The sequence below is a fragment of the Microcaecilia unicolor genome, chromosome 6 (genome assembly GCF_901765095.1).
Source record: "Microcaecilia unicolor chromosome 6, aMicUni1.1, whole genome shotgun sequence".
NCBI lineage: Eukaryota > Metazoa > Chordata > Amphibia > Gymnophiona > Siphonopidae > Microcaecilia > Microcaecilia unicolor.
The window spans coordinates 130500115-130522528 of NC_044036.1; the positions used below are offsets into that span (position 1 = coordinate 130500115).

The 22414-nt window shown below is 43.5% G+C and overlaps 1 protein-coding gene across 1 annotated transcript; it reads left to right on the forward strand.

Moving 5' to 3' along the window:
• The first annotated feature begins 395 nt into the window (after nucleotides 1–395).
• Nucleotides 396–21033, forward strand: EDEM1 (ER degradation enhancing alpha-mannosidase like protein 1). The gene is made up of 12 exons (XM_030206202.1): nucleotides 396–898; nucleotides 7864–7936; nucleotides 8647–8750; nucleotides 9502–9673; nucleotides 10637–10820; nucleotides 11192–11366; nucleotides 11870–11990; nucleotides 12385–12555; nucleotides 15865–15938; nucleotides 16551–16647; nucleotides 17409–17594; nucleotides 18174–21033. Exons 1-12 carry the CDS (start codon nucleotides 492–494, stop codon nucleotides 18261–18263), a joined length of 1854 nt encoding a protein of 617 aa, XP_030062062.1. The 5' UTR covers nucleotides 396–491; the 3' UTR covers nucleotides 18264–21033.
• Nucleotides 21034–22414: the final 1381 nt, after the last annotated feature.

Sequence of the window (22414 nt, forward strand, 5' to 3'; positions counted from 1 at the left end):
CTAGTTTTATGTTTCTACGTTCCACTGTTTTAGTTTTCTGAAGTATTTGTTATACGTAAGTACTCGGAGGTGCGGGGGAGAAGTTTTGTTTAGGGAAATCGATGATACCCAGGTCGCACTGGCCATTCCCCACGCCCCTCCCCCGGAACTTAAGTACCGCCCTTTGCTCGCACCTCTCTTATGTTCGGCCGCTTTCCCTCATTGGCTCGGAGTAGGGGAGCGGCGGAGGCGGATTATCTCACGTGCCAAGTTCCTATTGGGCTACAGAAAAGCGAAACTCTTTCCTGGACGACCTCGATTTGGTAAGCGGATTCTATTGGTACACGGGATCTGGAGCGAGGCTTGGAACGCATCCGTTCTGACGTCAGCACCCTGGTAACTTCTAAACCCGGAAGTGTGAGAGCTGCGCGAAGAAGAGCGACGCCGACGGACGGAACGGGTCGGGAGAGCCCCGGAGCAGTGATGCACCTGACGGACCCGGGTCCAGCACTATGCAATGGCGCTCACTCGTGCTGGGGCTGCTGCTACTGCGGCTCGCTCGGCACTGTTTGCTGTGGTTGGGCTTCGGCCTGGGCCCCAGCCTAAGCCTGGGCCCCAGCCTAAGTCTGGGCTTCTACCAACGCCTGACGTTCGGTGAGGCGTGGGGCGAGCAGCCCGGCCTCGGTGCCGGTGCCAGCAAAGGTGTGTGTCGTGAGTCGTACGGACGCTACTTCCTGGGCGCCGGTGATGAGTACGGGCGCCGGTATAGCGCCTTTCCCGAAGCGCTGCGGGCGCAGATGCGGGAGATGGCCCGCGGTATGTTTGTCTTCGGATACGACAACTACATGAGACACGCCTTCCCCGAGGACGAGCTAAACCCGATAGACTGCGAGGGCCGGGGTCCTGATACGGGGAACCCGTGAGTATCCTACACCCATGTACCGCCACAACATCTGCATTACCCACCCTGCTGCCCTATCAACATCTGTACAGAAGTAACTGCATAGCACTCCCCTGTATACATCTGTACTGAAACACCACATAGCACACCTCATCTTTCTATCAACATGTAGATAAACACTGCCATATTATCCCTCTGTATCAACATCTGTGCAGAAACACTGCTATATCTTCCCGTGTATCAACATCTGTACAGAAACACTACATATCACACCTCACCCTTCTATCAACATCTGTACTGAAATGCTATATATCACACCTCACCCTTCTATCAACATGTAGATGAACACTGCCATATCATCCCCCTGTATCAACATCTGTGCAGAAACACTGCCGCATCACCCCGTATCAACATCTGTACAGAAATAACTGCATGTCACTCCCCTGTCAACATCTGTACAGAAATAACTGCATGTCACTCCCCATGTGTCAACATCTGTACTGAAACACTACATATCACACCTCACCCTTCTATCAACATCTGTACTGAAACGCTACATATCACACCTCACCCTTCTATCAACATCTGTACTGAAACGCTACATATCACACCTCACCCTTCTATCAACATCTGTACTGAAACGCTACATATCACACCTCAGCCTTCTATCAACATCTGTACTGAAACGCTACATATCACACCTCAGCCTTCTATCAACATCTGTACTGAAACGCTACATATCACACCTCACCCTTCTATCAACATGTAGATGAACACTGCCATATCATCCCCCTGTATAAACATCTGTGCAGAAACACTGCTGTATCTTCCTCTGTATCAACATCTGTACAGAAACACGACATATCGCTCCTCACCCTTGTATCAACATGTAGATAAACAGTGCCATATCATCCCCCTGTATAAACATCTGTGCAGAAACACTGCTGTATCTTCCTCTGTATCAACATCTGTACAGAAACACTGCCACATCACCCCCGTATCAACATCTGTACAGAAATAACTGCATGTCACTCCCCTGTCAACATCTGTACAGAAATAACTGCATGTCACTCCCCATGTGTCAACATCTGTACTGAAACACTACATATCACACCTCACCCTTCTATCAACATCTGTACTGAAACGCTACATATCACACCTCACCCTTCTATCAACATCTGTACTGAAACGCTACATATCACACCTCACCCTTCTGTACTGAAAGATTACATATCTCACCGCACCCTTGTATCAACATGTAGATAAACACTGCCATATCATCCCCCTGTATCAACATCTGTGCAGAAACACTGCTATATCTTCCTGTGTATCAACATCTGTACTGAAACACTACATGTCACACCTCAGCCTTCTATCGACATCTGTACTGAAACACTACGTCACACGTCAGCCTTCTATCGACATCTGTACTGAAACACTACATGTCACACCTCAGCCTTCTATCGACATCTGTACTGAAACACTGCATGTCACACCTCAGCCTTCTATCGACATCTGTACAAAAATGCTGCCATATTACCCCCATTTCAACATCTGTACAGAAACACACCATATAAACATCTGTACAGAAGTGCTGCCATATCACTCCATATCAACATCTCTACAGAAACACTGGATCATACCCCTCCCCTGTATCAATATCTGTACAGAAACAGTGCATATCACTCCCTGTATCAAAATCTGTACAGAAACGCTACTATATCACACCTTGTATCAACATCTATATAGAAACGCTGCCTTATCACACCCTTAGCAACATCTGTACAGAAATGCATATCACACCCCATCCCTGTATCAACATCTTTACAGAAACGCTGCTGTAACTCCCCATATCAATTGTCTGTACAGAAATGCTTCTCTAGCACCCCCTATCAACATTTGTACACTCTCCCTGCGTCAGGGGTCTGCAATTTGAAAAGTACAATGTAATATTCATGTATTAATGGCAACTGAAAATTGGAAAAGGAAGATTCACATATCAGTCTCATAAAGCATCAATATGTGTAAGAATCAATTATCATAGTGACACTTATCTGTTTCACTAAGGCTTTGTCAGGGGATCAAATCCCACAGTCTCTATTTTCAGTGCTCATAGTGAGCTGCCTTAGGTACGTTTACAGGAGAGAATGCTTGACAATAGTATGGTTCTGACACCAGAATTCCATCGTATTTGATGTCCCTGCAGTCTTTTTAAAGACTATATTCTTATTGACCATTAATATATGAACATTACATTGTACTTTTGAAATTGCAGACCCCTGACACAAGCCTTGGAGCCGAAATACAGTTTGTGTTGGGTCATTCTATTGAATAAAGATCTGCCAACCATCCTTTTCTTTGCTGTTCTTTTGTGCATCCTTTTTGTGCCCTGGAAAGTGAGCTGGCCTAGGTTTTGTTGTTTATAGATCATCAGGTATCATTATTCCCAAATAATTAAATTGATGTTCTCACTGTAAGATTAAAGGTAAGGTGGGAGCATTAAAAGTACTTAAAATTGAAGGGCAAATAATTTTGATTTTTGGAAGTTAACTGTTTCCTGCTTTGAGTGGGAAAGCGCGGGGTACAAATGTAATAATAATAATAATATCCAGATTACTGTACTCCTGAATAAAGCCCATATAGGTAATGAAATAGTAGGATCTCTGATATATAAGGAGATAATATACAGAAATCGTTAAATTTCTATCTGAATAGGCTTATAAAAGGTTCTGTAACTAGGACAGCTGTGGTGTTGCTCCTTTTTGTAATAGTGTCCAGTTACTAAAACTGCAGCTGTAGGTGCTGTACATATGACTTGAATCCAGGTACAAAATTGTTTTCCAAAGCCAACCCTACGAAGAGCAGCAAACGGCTGTCCTGCCTTGTTGAATGCTTTCTTGTCATCATGTTTCTACAGCATATTTTTAAATAATGTTAAGAAGCTGTTTTCACATTGCCTGACCTTTATTTCTTATGAACCCTGTCCCATTGGGGGTAGGGGAAGGAGGATGAGCCTTTCGATTACCCCCTCCATTCTGTGGCTTAAGATTTGGTTGTAGGTGGACTATGCGGCTTTTAAATAAATAAATCTTGGTTAATGTTTATAGTCACTGTTTAAAAGAGAAATTGGTCTGTAGCTGCTTGGAAGGGAAGGATCTTTCCCTTTGGGTTTACTATAAGAGAGGCATCATAGAAGGATTCACAGTATTAAAGACGGTGGTTAAGTGGGCAGTTACCTGATCAATTAGTCATTAAAAAAAAATTCTGCAGGTAATTTGTCTGGTCCTGCCGCTGTAATTGCTGTATGGAGAGATCACCCATCTAAACTACTACTACTACTACTTAACATTTCTAGAGCGCTACTAGGGTTACGCAGCGCTGTACAAATTAATAACTAAGGACGGTCCCTGCTCAGAAGAGCTTACAATCTAAAGGACGAAATGTCAAGTTGGGGTAGTCTCGATTTCCTGAGTAGAGGTGTTGTGATTAGGTGCTGAAGGCGACATTGAAGAGGTGGGCTTTGAGCAATGATTTGAAGATGGGTAGGGAGGGGGCCTGGCGTATGTGCTCAGGGAGTTTGTTCCAAGCATGGGTGAGGCGAGGCAGAAAGGGCGGAGCCTAGAGTTGGCGGTGGTGGAGAAGGGTACTGAAAGGAGGGATTTGTCTTGAGAGCGGAGGTTACGGGTAGGGACGTAAGGGGAAATGAGGGTAGAGAGGTAAGGAGGGGCTGCAGATCGAGTGCATTTGTAGGTTAGTAGGAGAAGCTTGAACTGTATGCGGTATCTGATCGGAAGCCAGTGAAGTGACTTGAGGAGAGGGGTGATATGAGTATATCGGTCAAGGCGGAAGATAAGACGTGCAGCAGAGTTCTGGATGGACTGAAGGGGGGATAGGTGGCTAAGTGGGAGGCCGGTGAGGAGTAGGTTGCAGTAGTCAAGGCGAGAGGTAATGAGAGAGTGGATGAGAGTACGGGTGGTGTGCTCAGAGAGGAAGGGGCGAATTTTGCTAATGTTGTAGAGGAAGAAGCGACAGGTCTTGGCTATCTGCTGGATATGTGCAGAGAAGGAGAGGGAGGAGTCGAAGATGACACCGAGGTTGCGGGCAGATGAGACAGGGATGATGAGGGTGTTATCAACCGAGATAGAGAGTGAAGGAAGAGGAGAAGTGGGTTTGGGTGGGAAAACAATAAGTTCAGTCTTGGCCATGTTAAGTTTCAGGTGGCGGTTGGACATCCAGGCGACAATGTCGGATAAGCAGGCCGATACTTTGGCCTGGATTTCCGCAGTGATGTCTGGTGTGGAGAGATACAGCTGGGTGTCATCAGCATAAAGATGATAGTGGAAACCATGAGATGAGATCAGGGAGCCTAAGGAAGAGGTGTAGATTGAAAAAAGGAGGGGCCCAAGGACAGATCCCTGAGGAACTCCAACAGAGAGCGGGATAGGGGAGGAGGACGAACCATGAGAGTGTACTCTGAAGGTACGATGGGAGAGATAAGAGGAGAACCAGGAGAGGACAGGGCCCTGGAACGCAAAAGGAGGACAGTGTGTCAAGAAGTAGGTTGTGATTGACAGTGTCAAAAGCAGCGGATAGGTCGAGGAGGATGAGGATGGAGTAGTGACTTTTGGATTTGGCGAGGAACAGGTCATTGCAGACTTTAGATAAACTGGGAAGATATGTAGAGTTTAACAGTGGGAGGTATTAGAACTGAGCTAGACGGTTTGCCATTTGTTTAGGTTGTAGAAAGAGTTTACCTTTTCCATCTTTAATGCCTTGAATTTGTCTCTTAAGATGCAATAATTTATTAGCCTTATTTGCATGTTCATAAAAGGGATGTTTTGTGAGCTGTAAAGCTTTGATAGTGTTTAGGTTGTTCAGTTAGTTGACCCCTCGCTTGTAAGAGCTGTTTTAAGATCAATTAATGTCTGGATTGTTTATGCAATCCTTCTTAATGCACTAATCTAGACTTTTTAAAAAATGTAATCATGCTTATGTAGTAATTTGGATTTACACATTTTATAGTGTTTTAAGGAAGTGTAAAGTAAACTAGTATTTCGGGGTCCTCCCTGTATGTATTACTCTCCCATGCTCCCGCACTACTTGTAGTTCACCTATTCATATTTACCAAGGGTTTGGAACACATGTTCAAGTGCTTTAGAGGTGTTTGTTTTTCTTATTTATTGGGATTTATTAACTGTTATAGACTTAAATACCATCAATGAGACTCAAGAGGTGGCAAGCTCAATCCTAGAAACAGAAGTAACGTGATACAGTGTCAAATATAATTTAACAGCACTGTAAAACAATCATATTACAGAATATGAATTATATCATAATAGGCAGCATGGGAAAATATTCATATAACAATGTGCTCTTTAATGGTTGGGTGTAATGTGACCTGTGACTTTAATAACTTTAATACCCGATAATTTTATGTTGAGAAAAAAACTTGGAGGGTTTGCTTTGGCTTCATGAAGTCTCCTGAAATACTAGAAAATGAATATAGATACCATCGACATAGTGGAGCCGTTTGTGGTCTGCCAGGAGCCAGGTGTAGAAAAGCATTTGCCCTTCTAGACGTAATGGGGAAATCCCCTAACTAGAACTGGTGCCTTGTGAGTCTGTCAGCACTCCAAGCCACATCCTGTATCTGAAGATTGCAGCTTGGGCTACGATCCAATACAGGAGGGTACTTTCTTACATCTCATTTGTCCTGGTTTCTTTTCTTGAGTCCTACCAGACCAGTCCAGATACCAACCCTGAGAGTGTAGCTTGTGATTTGTCATCTTCGACTCCTCTCTTTTCCTTCTCTGCACATATTCAGCAGACTGCTAAAACCTGTCGTTTCTTCCTCTATAATATCACCGAAATTCGCTCTTTCCTTTTTGAGCACACTACCAGAACCCTTATCCACACTCTTATCACATCTCGCTTAGACTATTGCAACTTGCTTCTCACAGGTCTCCCACTTAGCCATCTCTCTCCTCTTCAATCTGTTCAAAATTCTGCTGCATGACTTGTATTCCGCCAGTGTCGTTATGCTCATATTAGCCCTCTCCTCAAGTCACTTCACTTCATTTCCGCATACAATTCAAACTCCTTTTATTGACTTATAAGTGAATTCACTCTGCAGCTCCTCAGTACCTCTCCACTCTCATCTCTCCCTACACTCCTCCCCTTATCTCCCTTATCTGCACCCTTCTCATCCACCTGTAATTCCAGTCTCCATTCCTTTTATCTTTCTGCACTATATGCCTGGAATAGACTTCCTGAGCCGGTATGTCAAAGTTCCATCTCTGGCTGCCTTCAAATCTAGGCTAAAAGCCCACCTTTTTGAGGCTGCTTTTAACTCCTAACCCTTATTCACTTGTTCAGTACCCTTATTTTATCATCCCCACCTTAGTAATTCCCTTATCTCTTGTTTGTCCTGTTTAGATTGTAAGCTCTGTCGAGCAGGGACTGTCTCTTTATGTTCAAGTGTACAGCACTGTGCATTTCTAGTAGCGCTATAGAAATGATAAGTAGTAGTAGTTTTTGGGACTAGCTTTGGCTGGTTAGGGACTGAGTATTTTTTTCCTACCTTTCATGTCTGTTTGCTTTCGGGCCTTATGGTGTGACTCCAAGGTGGATGTGTGGAGAATCTGGATTCCCACTTCCCCGCCTTGGACTAATTTTGGGGGGTGAATGGGGGTTGTGTACATATGCTTTGTTATAGAAAACAGCAAGGCAGTGGTGGTTGCACACTGTGGAGTTCACAATCCTTTGTTCTCTGTAGTCTTATGCTAGTAAAGGGGCTTAACCCATTCGTTCTGTTCTAATAGGACTCTAGGAAAGAAAATTAGCAGGTAATAATACATCTTTCTATCTCCTGTTTGAGTTTCTTGTATAGAAGGGTTTATGCAGTGTGTCCCTATAAGGCATCTTATTATGTACCTTTTTTATGGTGGATTTTTTTTAATGTTCTAAACATCATTTCATTACAGGTCAAATCTGAATATCAATGATGTTCTTGGCAACTATTCCTTAACTCTGATAGATGCGCTAGACACGCTAGCGGTGAGTCGAGCTTCACATGGGTCAAGTACGAGCTAACTGCTAACATTTCTTTTTCCTTTGTGGCGTGATATGACTGCACTTTGGCTGAATCTGAAAGTACATTTCTTTCAGGCTGGCTTGGGAGGAACATTTGATGCTGGTTAGATATAGCTGGAAATAAATGTATTTTGTAATCTCCCATCAAGAGCTTGTGACACAATTGCAGAGTTATTGTATGTATGGAAAGTGGAAACATTATCAATTCAAGACACATCTGGTCCTAAAGGAGCAAAGTAATTGCATTTAAAGTATTTTTTTCCTCTTTTTGTCTGTGGGACAAATGCTTTGTATATCTGTCCTTCAGAGAGAGGCTGCCCCATAGTCATTCAAGCTAATGTAGAGGTGGGCTGCATGAAACCTCTGTGTTGCAGTGGAGGATGCAGAACAAGGCTGTATGGTTACCAGTGTGGGACTTATCTTGTACCGTCCTGGCTGCTGGTTTGCAGAATGCTTTGTAAGAGGGACTAGCTGCAGTCAGGAAGACTTGTGGTATGGGTGAGGATGGGCTTTGATTTAGAGTTTTGGGTTGGTTTACAAGGCAAGGCTGACAAATGGAGATCCTTCAGGTTTGACAGAGTCAGTGGAAGAGTGACCCACTCGACCTGTGCAGCAGTTACCCCCTCAGCTTCCCTTCTCTTTCTGAAGCGGTGTTTTCTTGTTTCACTTGTAAGGTTATGGGCAATTCTTCTGAGTTCCAGCGAGCGGTGAAGCTAGTGATTGACACTGTTTCATTTGACAAAGATTCAACAGTCCAAGTCTTTGAGGCCACAATTAGGTGAGTCTTACACAAAACATTTCTCTTATAGTTCCTGTAAACTGTAGATCATGGAACCCCATCCAATCAGGTTTTCAGGATGTCCAGAATGAATATTCATGAGATTGATTTGCATATACTGCCTCCTTGTTTCTGTCCCCCACACATTTAAAAAAGACCAAATGCATGAGAGAGAGGCAGTGCATATATATCTCTCTCATGCAAGTTCACTGTAGAAATCCTGAAAACCTGACTGGCTGGGTTGAGAAGCGCTGATCTAAAGTAGGGGTTCTCAAGACAGGTTTTCAGGATATCCACAATGAATATGCATGAGAGGGATCGACATACAAAGTAGGTGGTTCATGTGTATTCATTGTGAGTATTCTGAAAACCTGACTGGCTAGGTGTGTCCTGAGAGCCCCTGGTCTAGAGGGTGTGATCTCTATGGAGCATGAGACGTAGTAGGGAAGGCAGGGATGCTATTAAGCGCCTCTCAGCATCAGAGCTTCAGCTTTGCAGAAGGGCTTTTCTCTTGGTGTCTGTCCTTGCACAGAGCCGCTGGCTTTCTCACACTTTCCAACGTTTATTACTTTTTTTTTTTATTGCTTCTTAACTTTTAGATTGGGTCTGATAGAACTTTGTTGAGTTCTTCTCCCCTGTTTTATGGAGTTTTTTTTCCTAACTTTTACATTTCTATGTGTAAATCACTTTGATCTGTTCATTGGAAAAGATAGTACAGCAAGTTTAAACATTAATGCTTTTCTACAAACAGGATTTTAGGAAGTCTGCTGTCTGCTCACATAATCATAACAGATTCTAAGCAGCCTTTTGGGGACATGGCCATTAAGGATTATGATAATGAGCTTTTGCACATGGCGCGGGACCTGGCTGTGAGGTTACTGCCAGCTTTTGAAAACACCAGAACTGGAATGCCTTATCCACGGGTAGGTATCGCACTGCTGACAGTGTCGCTGCTTATGGGTTCGTATGGAAGGATTGGGAGGTGGTGGTTTTTTTTTTTTTTAATAACACATTTAGGTGGGTGGTGGATTTTTATCTAAGTGGGAGGTGTTCTGTAACTTCCTACGCAGATATGTGTATAAACAACCCTGCATTCTTGGCTTTCCAAGATTAACTATTCCTCCCTTCTGCACATCCCTGACCACACCGGTGCTCCTGTACATTGTCTTGTATCTTCCTGAAGCATCTTGGATGGGTTATAAGTGGAAAGTAAAGCCGACGTGTTCCAGGATCCAAATGCACTAAGCTGTAGGCTGGCTCTGTGGCTCGCTGCCTGTGGGTGACCTGGGTTTGATTTCCAAGTAACGGCTGGCAGTGCCTGGGGACACTGCACAGATTTCCAATCATTATGCAGTGGTTTGATTTAGGGCCCCTGATTGCAGAGTCTTAGGTAGTTGTAAATGAAGGCTTTTGATTTCATGGCCCAACAGAGGCCAGTTTCGATTGAGCTGGATACCCAAAATAGCAGAAGGTGACCATTGCACCCCCAACCATCCCAAAAGAAGGGCAGCAACTCTGACAGTCAGTAAGCTGCCCCTTACTGACCAGGGTATGGGAAACGAGAAATAATATCTACAGAACCACGATATATTGATCGGAAAGAAAGTATTTACTGTGTTTTTCTTGATAATGTAGCAGTTATCATGGTTTTAATTTATTTATGAACGAGTGTTTGGCCATGGTGCAGTCATTATCTGAAAGCAGGCTGGAGAGTTTAGTTTTCTGTCACTAGATCAACTATGAAATTGGTAAAGGTTAGCTCTTGTGACTGAGAACGTGGAGGTCTTAAGGAAAGTGTGTCGGGAACATTTCATGTTGGCTGAGTGTGTATTAGACGTGTTTCCTTTGACCTCAGTTTGCTTCAGCTGTCCTTGTCCCTCCTACAGGTTAATTTGAAGAGAGGCGTTCCCCCTGACAGTAATAATGAGACGTGTACAGCTGGTGCCGGCTCTCTTTTGGTGGAGTTTGGAATTCTCAGCCGGTTACTAGGGGACTCTACATTTGAGTGGGTGGCACGGCGAGCGGTCAGAGCTCTTTGGAGTCTGCGGAGCAATGATACAGGACTATTAGGTACTAAGCCACCTTTCCTTTCTTGGACAGTGGTGCTTACCATGGAGGAGAGATGTCTAGAGAGAGCAGATTAATCAGCATTTGCCGTGGAATCCCATGGTCAGAGCTATACAGAGAGAACGTTGCGTTTGCTTCATGGTGCGGCTTTAAATTGCAGAGAGTATTATGGGAAGCACAGTCTTACCAAGACCTCTTGTGAGTGGCACTGTGGAAGGTTCTAGTCCCAGCTTTAAAGTGATTCTGTGTGTGGGGTGGGATGGTTATTGTTCAGCCATAAGTGTCTTGCAGTAATCCTGACAAGTCTCTCTAAAGCTGGTGCAGGTACGGCTTGTGTGATTAATACATGTAAATTCTTGTAAATGTTTTCTCAGGAAATGTGGTGAACATCCAGACTGGTTATTGGGTTGGAAAGCAGAGTGGCTTAGGTGCTGGACTGGACTCCTTCTATGAGTATCTTTTGAAATCCTACATTCTCTTTGGAGAGAGGGAAGACCTTGATATGTTTAATGAAGCCTACAGGAGTATCCAGAGTTACTTGCGTAGAGGGTGGGTAATGTTTATCTTCCTCATAGGAGCAGTTCAAGCTTTGGGGCTGGGGGGAATGAGAGGCTGGCTTCCTCTTCCTTTCTTTTGCCAGACTGCCTCCTTTCCTTTTCATGTGGATGAGAGTGTGGGGGGGGGGGGGGGGGGGGGGGGGGGGGAGGGGCAGTGAGAGGCTCTTCATCTCTCCCCTATAGGAGGGGGGAGGGAGGGCCGTGAAACGTTAATTTCCTTTCTACATGGATGGGGTGGTAGCGAGATGTCTTCTGCCTTTTGGGAGGGGGGGAGCATTGATAGACTAGTTCTCTTTGCCTGGGGGGGGGCAGTGATGCGTCCTTTTATTTGGAAAACACTATAAAAAGATGTAAACCTCCTTACTTCTCCTTTGAACTCTTCTGCTAGTGTGTAGCTTGCTGGTTGTCTAATCTAGTGCTGAAGAATAACATGTCACTTGTAGGACTGTTGTCTGGAATGTGCTGCAGCCTCTGAGTCTTTCTCTTCCTTTCTAGGCGTGAGGCATGCAATGAGGGCGAGGGAGACCCCCCGCTGTATGTCAACGTGAACATGTTCAATGGGCAGCTGCTCAACACTTGGGTAGACTCTCTGCAGGCTTTTTTCCCAGGATTACAGGTAATTAAATAGCAGCAAATTATCTCTCGCATTTCCCTGTGGAGATGAGCAGAGGTCTTCTTGAGACCCCTTTCACAAAGCTATGCACAGAAAACTAAAGTTCGGTGCAGACTCAGCCATTTCTTGATGGCGATATTAAATGGTAGCTTAGGTTCATCCAAACGCCACAGTATGCTAACACATTCGGGGCTGTATTCAGAGAGGGTACACTGACATAGGGAGAGGGATGTGGTTTTCCCAAAGCAGCGTCATGCCCAAGATAGAGAAGGTTTGCAGTTCAAATTCCCATTGTATCCATATTAAGGCTGTACCTCCCTCTTCACAGAGCATTGCTGCTGCTGAGAACTGCGAGAAGAGGTCCAGTAGCTTACAAATGACACTGTCTTCCTTCCAGGTTTTAAAAGGCGATGTAGAAGATGCCATATGTCTTCATGCCTTTTATTATGCTATCTGGAAACGCTATGGTGCACTTCCTGAGAGGTACAACTGGCAACTGCAGGCTCCTGATGTCCTCTTCTATCCTCTGCGGCCTGAGCTGGTGGAATCCACATATCTGTTGTACCAGGTAAGGGGCGGCAGCCCCCTGCTGCTATCACCTCTAGCACTGACTTTAACAGGTCGGCTTGTCTAGCATAAAAGCAAACTTAGTCACCAGTTTTGTTCAATAAGTAATTTGCTGAGAGACTTGCAGCCTCCTTCCAGCATCAAAACGGTGGTGTGGGAGAACTTGAACTTTCCAGGCTGTCTGCGCTTTCTCTTTCTTACATTTTGAAATAACTATAAACTCTGTACTGAAAGAGCAAAGGATAAGGTTCTCTAAGCAGCATAAAATGGATTCAGGTAAAGATCTCTTCACCCTAACAATATAAATCACATAATCAGTTATGCAGCATTACATAATCATTTATTATTTATTATCATTTACTGCATACAAAACATACTAGTTTAACATCTTCCTGCTTTCACATGTGCAGTCATATGCACTCGTATCCCTTTCTGTGCATACCTTAAAATACAAATAAAGCAGACTCACTAATACAAATTCAAACTGCCTGTGAACCCCAACAAAATACTGATTGCAAAGTCCATGTAGCTTTAAATGCTGCACTCAAACAAAAGTTTGTGCTCAGTTCTCTTTGTCTCCTTGTTTCCGTAGTTAATCACTGTGCATTTCTAGCCGCCACTCCTCAGTTCCAGAAATTTCAAACAGGAATCCAATCAATCCCTTTGAGTCCTTCATTTGTATACGTGCCACCTTCTCTTCCACTTACACAATGTACCCCAGACTCTTCCAGTCATACAATCTGCCCCAGACTCTACACCACGTGTGTTTCGCTATCAGCGTCATCAGGAGTCGGGTCCTACATAAAACAAATGTAAGATTGTTCACCCTATCAATGAGATGTGCAGAGTCCATGACATTGCCTGGGCCTCGTAGTTAAAGTTATGATACTTCCATTCCGGCAGCCTTCAGAGGATCAACAGCTTCTACTGCCCTGTGAGAAAAGAAAACGGGGGTCCGATATTCAAAACAGGAACGGCTCCCGGTCGGTTAAATAGTGTTTTAGTTTCTACCTGTGGTTATTCAGCGCCAAAGTGGCTGTGTTTAGTGGTTAAAAGCACTTAACCGGTTAATGCTGAAACTGGATAGTCAATGCCGGTCACCGGAAATGGCCCCATATTAATATCCGGGTTTAACACTGGCGGCAGACAGCAAAAGCACCAACTGCCGCTGGCTGAATATGGGGGTTGGTAATTATCTTTATATGGTGCTTGTTCAGTAGACGTTTTGGAGTGGAGGAGTAGCCTAGTGGTTAGTGCAGTGGACTTTGATCCTGGGGAACTGAGTTTGAGTCCCACTGCAGCTCCTTGTGACTCTGGGCAAGTCACTTAAACCCTCCATTGCCCCTGGTACAAATAAGTACCTGAATATATGTAAACCGCTTTGAATGTAGTTGCAAAAACCTCAGAAAGGCGGTATATGAAGTCCCATTTCCCTTTCCCTTTTAATGTGCTAAAAAAATAGTTCTATATTTCGATCATGTAATTATTATTTTTTTTACTTTTCCATCTGCCAAATCTGTTTGTTTTAAAGCAATGTTTTCTGGTTCCTTTGGGGTTCTTTTTGCTGTTCATCTTTGGAATAATCTACCAGTGCAGATTCGTTCTTTAATGAATCTTTTTTTACTTTTCAGATGGTGTTAACACATCTATCTTCTTGATTAGGTTTAGTAGAAGTAATTTGATTAATGTTTTTATCTTTTAATTTGTTTTAATATATTTTGTGACATCTTGACATATGTTTCAGTTCTCTGCTTTGTTACCGTACCTTGAATTCCTTTTGGAAGAGTTGGCGGGTTAGCAGAACCTGATAACAACATAACTTTATCCTGAGGTGGACACCTGAGCAGATTTGATCTCTTTCCATGAAGAAGAAAAGTGTTATCAAGGATTTATATCTTGTCAACTCTCTAAATTCAGATTCAAAGAGAGTTACAATCTGTATAAAATAAGAAACTGATAACAAATATCAGGAATGACATAAATACAAATATAAACATAATGCATCACATAACAGAGAAATTAAATCCTCCCAGTCCTAGTAAACAAATATGTTTTCAAAGCTTTGCAAAACGTAAAATAATGACCTAGAGAACTTGTGTATAAATTATACAAAAGTGGGGCGATGGGAGAACCTTGAGGAACGCCGGAAGGAGATTCCCAAGGTAAAGAATAACAGCTGTCTTTTAGGACTAAATACTGTCTGTTTTTCAAAAAGGATTCAAACCAGTTAAACACTGAAACAGTAAAGCCAAATTCTGACAGCATAGTCAATAATATATCATGGTTCATGGTATGAAAGGCAGCCAAGATGTCAAAGTGTTATAAAATTTTCTCACCACTACTCTGCAAAACACATTTTACTTCAGATGTGACAATATTTCTGTACTATAAAAAGTGTTTGAATGCCAGCAGGTTCTGAGTTAATTAAATGGTAAATGGATAACAGATTATTAATGCACTTTGTGCTGTTGTCATGTCTTTCAAGATGTAGAAAGCTTGAACTAAAAGATGTGAGCAAAACTTAAGAAAGAAATGATGAATTCTTATCAAGGTGACAATGTCAGTGGGATTTTGACTCGGAGCTGGATGTTTTGTTCATGGTAATTTTCAAGTGTAAACTTTACCTCCTTTCAGTTCTGCTCCTAAAAGAGTTCTTCATCAAGAATGGTCTCCAGTGAACAGAATTATAGTAGCATAGTTAAGAAGTATGGCATGATGGACTATCAAATGTCTGCATGTCAGATGATATAATTTACACTCTTTTTTTTCACCACAACATTATCATCATCAGTCCATGCGTACGAATTCAGTGAAAATGTAATACTCAAAGTTCATAAAATATCCAAAACCTGCTTTTCAAAAAATGACAAAATTATCACCTTGTCCAAAAATTGGAAAACTTGTCTTTCAAAAAGACTTCCAGAGTAAGCTAATAGCATCTGACAGGATACCATGTTTTGAGAGGCTCCTTACTCAATTCTAAAAGAAAGATGACATCGGCGTCCTTCATATATTGTAACAAACAAACCTTTAGCCAGTCACAGCCACACTTGGACTCTGAGTATTTCTAATCTTCTTGGACTGATAATGCGGTGAAAATAGTCTACAGAGATTTGATACTCCATCGCACTATATTTCTTAACGATGCTTCTGTAAGTGTGTTCACTGGAGACCATGTTTGATGACTGGTTTAAGTGACTATTGTGTGTACATGGTTGATTGTAAAACAGTATCATAAAGGCTCCAGCCAATTCCTGCTCTCTGGCATCCTATTTGGCTGCCTCTTGATCTTCTTTCTGTTCCTTCCCAGGCTACAAAGAATCCTTTTTATCTCCACGTGGGAATGGATATCTTGCAGAGCTTGGAGAAGTACACCAAAGTCAAGTTAGTAGCTTCAGAAGCACTTCTGCCTTTCTAAACCCGACTTAGCAATCAGCCTTAAGTTTCACTTCTGTTTCTGGATGTTTGCTAGAACTGAGGTCTGCACTTAATTTCGAGTGGATCTCGTGCATTTAGAATGAATTAGTAACTATTTAAAATTAAAAGAGGGGTACATATCTGGCCACTGTTAGAAACCGGGATCTGGGCTAGATGGACCTTTTGGTCTGATCCAGTAGGGCAGCTCCTGTATCCTTATCCACAGGAGGTTTACTTTTTTTTATCCAAAAGTATGATGTTTCCTGCTTGCTTTCTTCTATACTTTTAGGCGGCGTGGTGTGTGCTTCTCTCTCTGTCAGCGGCATGGTGCACATTCCTCTCTGTATCAGCGGCATGGGTCGTGTTCCTCTGTCAGCGGCACTGTGCGTGCTTCTCTCTCTTTCTGCCTCCGTCTTTCTTAGGGGTTAGAATGAATACAGTCTGATACTGCATGAGAAAGCTCTGACTTGTTCTCTTGAGTTATAGGGAGTAGGGGTTAAGCACTGGGGCTTTATCTGGTCCTCAGACTGGCCCTTTTTAGCACAGCTGGTGTCAATAGTTTCTCTGATTGCTTTCCAGATGTGGCTATGCTACATTACACCATGTTATTGACAAATCCAAGGAGGATCGTATGGAGAGCTTCTTCCTGAGTGAGACCTGTAAATATTTATTTCTGGTAGGTCTTCCGTGGTGTTAGCAGGAACTGAGGGGGAGGGAGGGTAGGAACTAGCGGCTTAGCAATGTCCTTAGGGCTGGGTTTTTCAGCTCCCTCGGAGTAAGCCTGAGCTGGTCAGGGTTTCAGGATACTACTACTACTGTTACTAATCATTTTTATAGCACTACTAAACGCACTGTACACATTGTGTTCATTATATGTAGTTCTTTTCTTGTCTTATGGCTTTGATAATTTTTATGTAAACTGCTTAGCTCTGTGGAGCACTTTAAGCGGTACAGCAAGTTCAAATAAAGAATAAGAATAAAATAAAATCTGCTGGTTTTTATTGAATTTGGAAGCAGGAGGAAGCCTTAAGCGCTGGTAGTGAGGGACGATTGTGTGTGAGTCCAGAGCAAACCTGAAAGTGAAAGCACATATTGACACCTGTTTTCTCTGCTTAAATTTAAGCCTGCCAAGAAAAAAAAATTGAAAAGCTGATATTTAAAGGTGCAGAAAACAGGCAGTGTTGTGTGTTTGGGTTTGCCTGGAGCATGTGCAGAAGAGCTGAGCTTACTGCTAAACTCTTCTGCACATGAACCAAGCACATAGAATACTATTTCCTTCGAGCATTGGCAAGCTAGTTTCTGTGCTGCTCCGGCAGTATGGGTTCTGCAGGAGTTCTGAGCATCAGCCTACTTCTTTTGACAGTTTGATGTTAAGCTGGCTCCTGTTCCCTCCCTTACTATTTCTGAGTTTGTGATTCTGTGTTCTTTTCCTTTTAGCTCTTTGATGAAGAGAATCCAGTGCACAAATCTGGAAATAAATTTCTGTTTACTACTGAGGGGCACATTATGCCATTGGATAAACGCCTTCGGGACTCATTGTGGGAGGATATTTTCCCCAGAGTGACTGATGAAGAGAAGCCCGAGAATAGACTCAGATCTGCAGATATCAATAGCAGCTGTAATGTAAGTACCCGATTATCCTGTCCTGACGCCGTGCTTCCTGTGTGTGGTGGGGGGATGGGACTTGAGAGGAGAGGATGTCTTCAGTAGTAACAGCATAGAAAGGTTCTAGAGGTTCGCATTCGTCTCAAGATGTATTTTATCTAAGTGTTGCATCTCTTAGTATAGTGTCATACCTTTTTTTTTTTGGAAAACCTCTGTCGGTGTTGTATAACTGCCTTACCTGTGTCAGTGTCGCACATTCATGGGGCTCTTGCAAAGACTAGCACGCCTGCTTCATTTATTGGTTGGAGTAATTTTCAGAAACTTTTAATATTGATGTCAATGTAAAAAGAAGCAACGTTTTTTGCTGGTGCTGCTGTTGGAAAGGTTACTATATGGAGCAAAATAGGGAAAAGTTCATTCTCCAGCTCCATGAAGTGCCCCTCTGCATGGGTTGAATGGACATGGTCTAGGATCTAGTGATATCCCAGCAGCTGTACGTGCTAGACTACTAGTAAAGGGATCAGAAGGACTCTGATGTCGGTGGCTGTGTGTGTCAGGTTGATGGTGAAGGGCTGTAATGTCTTCTTTGTGTTCCAGTGTAATCGAGTCCCTGATGAGCGCCGGTATTCTTTGCCCCTGAAGAGTATCTACATGAGACAGATTGATCAAATGGTTGGTCTTATATGACATCACCCTGGGTAACTACAAGAGAAAATTCAAGGAGTTCTGGGCAGAAAGCTCATGGCTCGCAGTTCTGCCCTCTCTCTCTCACACACCTCTGCTGCTCGTGTGACGCACTCATCACAAGAGTGGTTTTTCACCATGTGCCGGTGGAAGGATTTTTAAAACCGTGTTGAGGTCAGGGCAGGTCACTTACCTGGTGCCTTTGTGTCATACCTCTGAAACTGCAAAACATCTCAGGAACAAAAGCTCAAGGCCTTATTTGAACAAGCTTTATCCTCACTTTCTTACCTTTGAGACCAGATGATGTGGCCTCCTCTGTATTTCTGTCAGTGCTTAAGTTATTATCGAGCAGCAGTTGAGTCTTGGGCAGCACGGTGCACAGAATCGCGTCTCCAGACTGTTTACAATTGTGGTTCAAAAGAAATGACCTTTGGGGTTATGTGTGGAAATAGTTAATACTGCACATACAGTGCTAAATATGAAGCCCGTGGACCTTCTTAGCGATGTGCCTTTCTTTCATAGTGAACACAGGGCATAAAGTGATGCCATACAATTGCTAATGCTCTGCGAATGAAGAGGCTTTTAGCCAAGCTCTGTGCATGTGTGATCCTGTTTTTGGTGTCTTCAGGGTCTCTGGAAGGTGGTGATGGTGTGGCCAGTTACTGAGTAAGCTGGCGGTCTCATGGAGTGCCTTACGAGCTGTTTTCCAGCATCTACCAGCAGTCTCCTTAAGCTCCGTCACCTCTGGCCATCTCTGTGACTGAGTACTGCTGCTGTGTGCTTCTCATGTGAAGGAGTTGCTGCTGTCTGACTCTCCCATTAACTGTCAGCTCATTCCCTCCACCCTCCAGCAGTGTGTCCTGCCTTCACTTTATGAGCTGCTGTCTGACTTAGCCTGGGGTCAGAGCCCTGAATGGAGATTTCTTCCAGCCGTGCCTTGCTGTTTTGCTGGGTTCTAGCTATTCAGTAGTGCCACATCTGTGGGTACCAGTTTCAGTTCAGAGCCATTTTAAAAATCTGTGGTTTCACATTGAAAACCTGCAATCACGAATGGGGTAGCTGTATGTGTTCCAGGTGTCACTCCCTCTTAGGCAATCACAGTTAGCAAGGAGTGTCTGGGTCTCAGGACTGGATCACTGTCTCAATGCAGACATTGTCAGTATTGCTAAAGTAGTATGGAAAAGATTGGAAAAGTGAACTTCTGAAGTATGCAGAAGCATTCTTTACCTCTGAGGGTGAAATGCAGTCAACATAGAATCTTGCCACATCCCACCCGCTTGCTAATTTGCTTTGATGGGTGCAAATGGCAGGACTATGGTGAGTGCATTTTTTTCGTATTCAAGGGTGCACCTCCGCCCCCCCCAACCACCTCTCTCAGTCTAGATGATGATATTTTTCCTCACCTTGCTCTACACTCCCACCAGCTCCTCTTCCCCTCAATTCTCTCCTCTCACACTCCGCTCTCTCCCCTGCACGCTTACTCTCTTTGTCCCCCCTCCCAACTCCTGTATTTCCCTTTCTCCAGTCACTCCCCATTCTCTGATTGCTACTGGGGCTTTGGGAACCTCAGTAACTGAGCTGTCCCTATTTTTATCCATCTTCAATTGAATTTAAAAATCTTATATAGCACTGGAATATGTGGTGTGCAGTAATTGAAAACACATTTGATTTATTGTCTTGCTTTTCTTCTGCTTTGGAGCAAGTTATAAAATCAATGTGCAGTACAAGACATATCTCAAAAATAAACAAAACAGGGGCACATAATCTAATACAGTTTTAAAAAATTAAAATAACTGTATGACAAGCACAGTTAAAACCATCAGTTCTTGCAAAAGCAAGAGGTTGAGCTTTTCCCTAAGCTGCCACAAGCTGATTTATAGTGAGGGACCTGGTAACTTAAAAGCTCTGGGGCTGCTAATGTGGCCATTCAGCGAAGAAGTGAACCTGGAGACTGTTTCTTACATCAGCCCATACAAAGTCTCTTATAAATGAAACATGAAATTTTAAATGAATTCTGGAGTGCAATACTCAGAAACATATAGTAACAAAATACAGCAAAACTATTTAACACAAAAATTATGTTACAACGCAATAAAAACCGTAGACACAGCTCATAAAATCAACTCGAAATAATATTAAAGAAAAAGAGGAAATGCTGAAGTTGAGTAAAATATAATAATGGTTCCTGTTTTATTAATATCTGTGTGTGTAGGTATCCTGAATTCCTGAGAGCTGCAACTCTGAGATATTGGCAATAGCCATGTTTTTCATATTGTCTCAGAACACCCTGTAATTAGTTTCCTGAATGTCTGTTGGTGTGGTTGTCCAGGTCAGAAGGGCTACTGTGGAAAACATCCTGTTCTTTCTTTGTGTGTTTATAAGAGAGGGGCTGATGGTAGAGTTAGAGAAGGTGGTGTAGCAAATGCCAACTAAACTAATTAACGAGAATATATTTTGCAACGATCCAGTATACAGTTTAGCTGTAATCTTAAAGCACACAGAACTTGCTAATCTGAGGAAGCCTGCCAGACGCATGTGCTTTAAAGGGTTGTGTGGTGTAGCCTCACTTTGGGTTCAGGCCTCTCCCTCCCCCCTCCCCCAAACACACACGGATTGTAGCATTGTCTGCTCTTATGGCTGGTATCTCTATGCTCCACCAGCGGAAGAGGTCCTGCACTGGCAGCCGTCCCCCTCCCTTCGTGTGTGCTTGGTTTTTTTTGTTTTGTTTTGTTACATTTGTACCCCGCGCTTTCCCACTCATGGCAGGCTCAATGCGGCTTACATGGGGCAATGGAGGGTTAAGTGATTTGCCCAGAGTCACAAGGAGCTGTGCCTGAAGTGGGAATCGAACTCAGTTCCCCAGGACCAAAGTCCACCACCCTAACCACTAGGCCACTCCTCCACATGCATGCCCTGGAAGGGGAGGGGTGCATGGCACAGCAGTAGCCCATGGAAAGAGCCACCAACTGCCAGGCCACTGGTGGAAGACCTCTTCAGCTGGTGGGGTTTGGAGATCCCTGCCAGCTCAGGAATTTGTGAGCTGCAGTGGGGTGGGGGGGGAGGGGGAGGGGAGGGGAGGCACGGAGAGCAGGGGCGGGGCTAATTTATGTGCCCTATCCCCCATTCTTTTATGCTGGGCTCCTCCAAAATTGATGGTTTGGCTTTGTGACTGTCATTAAGGGCTCCTTGTGCATATCACAAGGAGCAGCAGTGGGATATTTAAACCTAGAGAAGGATGTTAGCGTTGGCTTTGGTTTGGTCCCGGGTCCACTTCTTAGGGGCAGTGGATTTTGTAGCACAATAATACAACACACAGATGTGACTTGGAAAAAGGTATTTTATATAGAAATAGGCTTACAGTAGGGAGGAAGATATTACAGGGTCTGCCTATCACTCTGCTTCTGTGTCTGTCTCTGTCGGGGATGAAGAGGGGAATGTGTGTGAAATGACTTTGTGAGAAAGAAGGTCTGCAGGTATGATGGAGTGTGGGTCTGAACGTACGTTGGTATTTGTGTCTTTGTCCCTCTCTACATTTAACTATCTGAATTATTTTCATTTGGAGTGGAGGAGTAGCCTAGTGGTTAGAGCAACAGTCTTGCAATCCAGAGGTGGCTGGTTCAAATCCCGCTGCTGCTCCTTGTGATCTTGGGCAAGTCACTTAATCCTCCATTGCCTCAGGTACAAACTTAGATTGTGAGCCCTCCTGGGACAGAGAAATATCCAGAGTACCTGAATGTAACTCACCTTGTGCTACTACTGAAAAAGGTGTGAGTAAAATCTAAATAAGTAAATATGTCAGAAGAAAAAAAGTGCTGGCACACATCAGCCTCCCAAACATTTCTAGCATGTAAACTTTATGAACATGCGATACGTATGCGCAAGTGTGTGCTGGAACTTCCATTTTCTTCTGACACGCACACAGCTGTTTTGCCTTTTGAAACTGCAGCTATGTGTAGAACATCAGAACAAACTGGCATTAAATCTGTTGACTAACTCGCTTACCCTGCCTCAGGCTTGGTGGTGAATTTTTCCTGTGTGCGCATGAAAATCCCGTTTACTTCTCTGCATTGTGGCTTCATTACCCTTCATTTTAATATAATACGCTCTCTTGTACTACCTGGGTTAACTTCTGTTTTGAACACCGTTTCTGCGTT

Coding starts and splice junctions, on each gene's coding strand:
- EDEM1 (XM_030206202.1), top strand. CDS start 492: ATGCAATGGCGCTCACTCGTGCTGGGGCTGCTGCTACTGCGGCTCGCT. Junction 899..7,863: donor GGTCCTGATACGGGGAACCC/GTGAGTATCCTA, acceptor ATTTCATTACAG/GTCAAATCTGAATATCAATG. Junction 17,595..18,173: donor ATATCAATAGCAGCTGTAAT/GTAAGTACCCGA, acceptor TTTGTGTTCCAG/TGTAATCGAGTCCCTGATGA.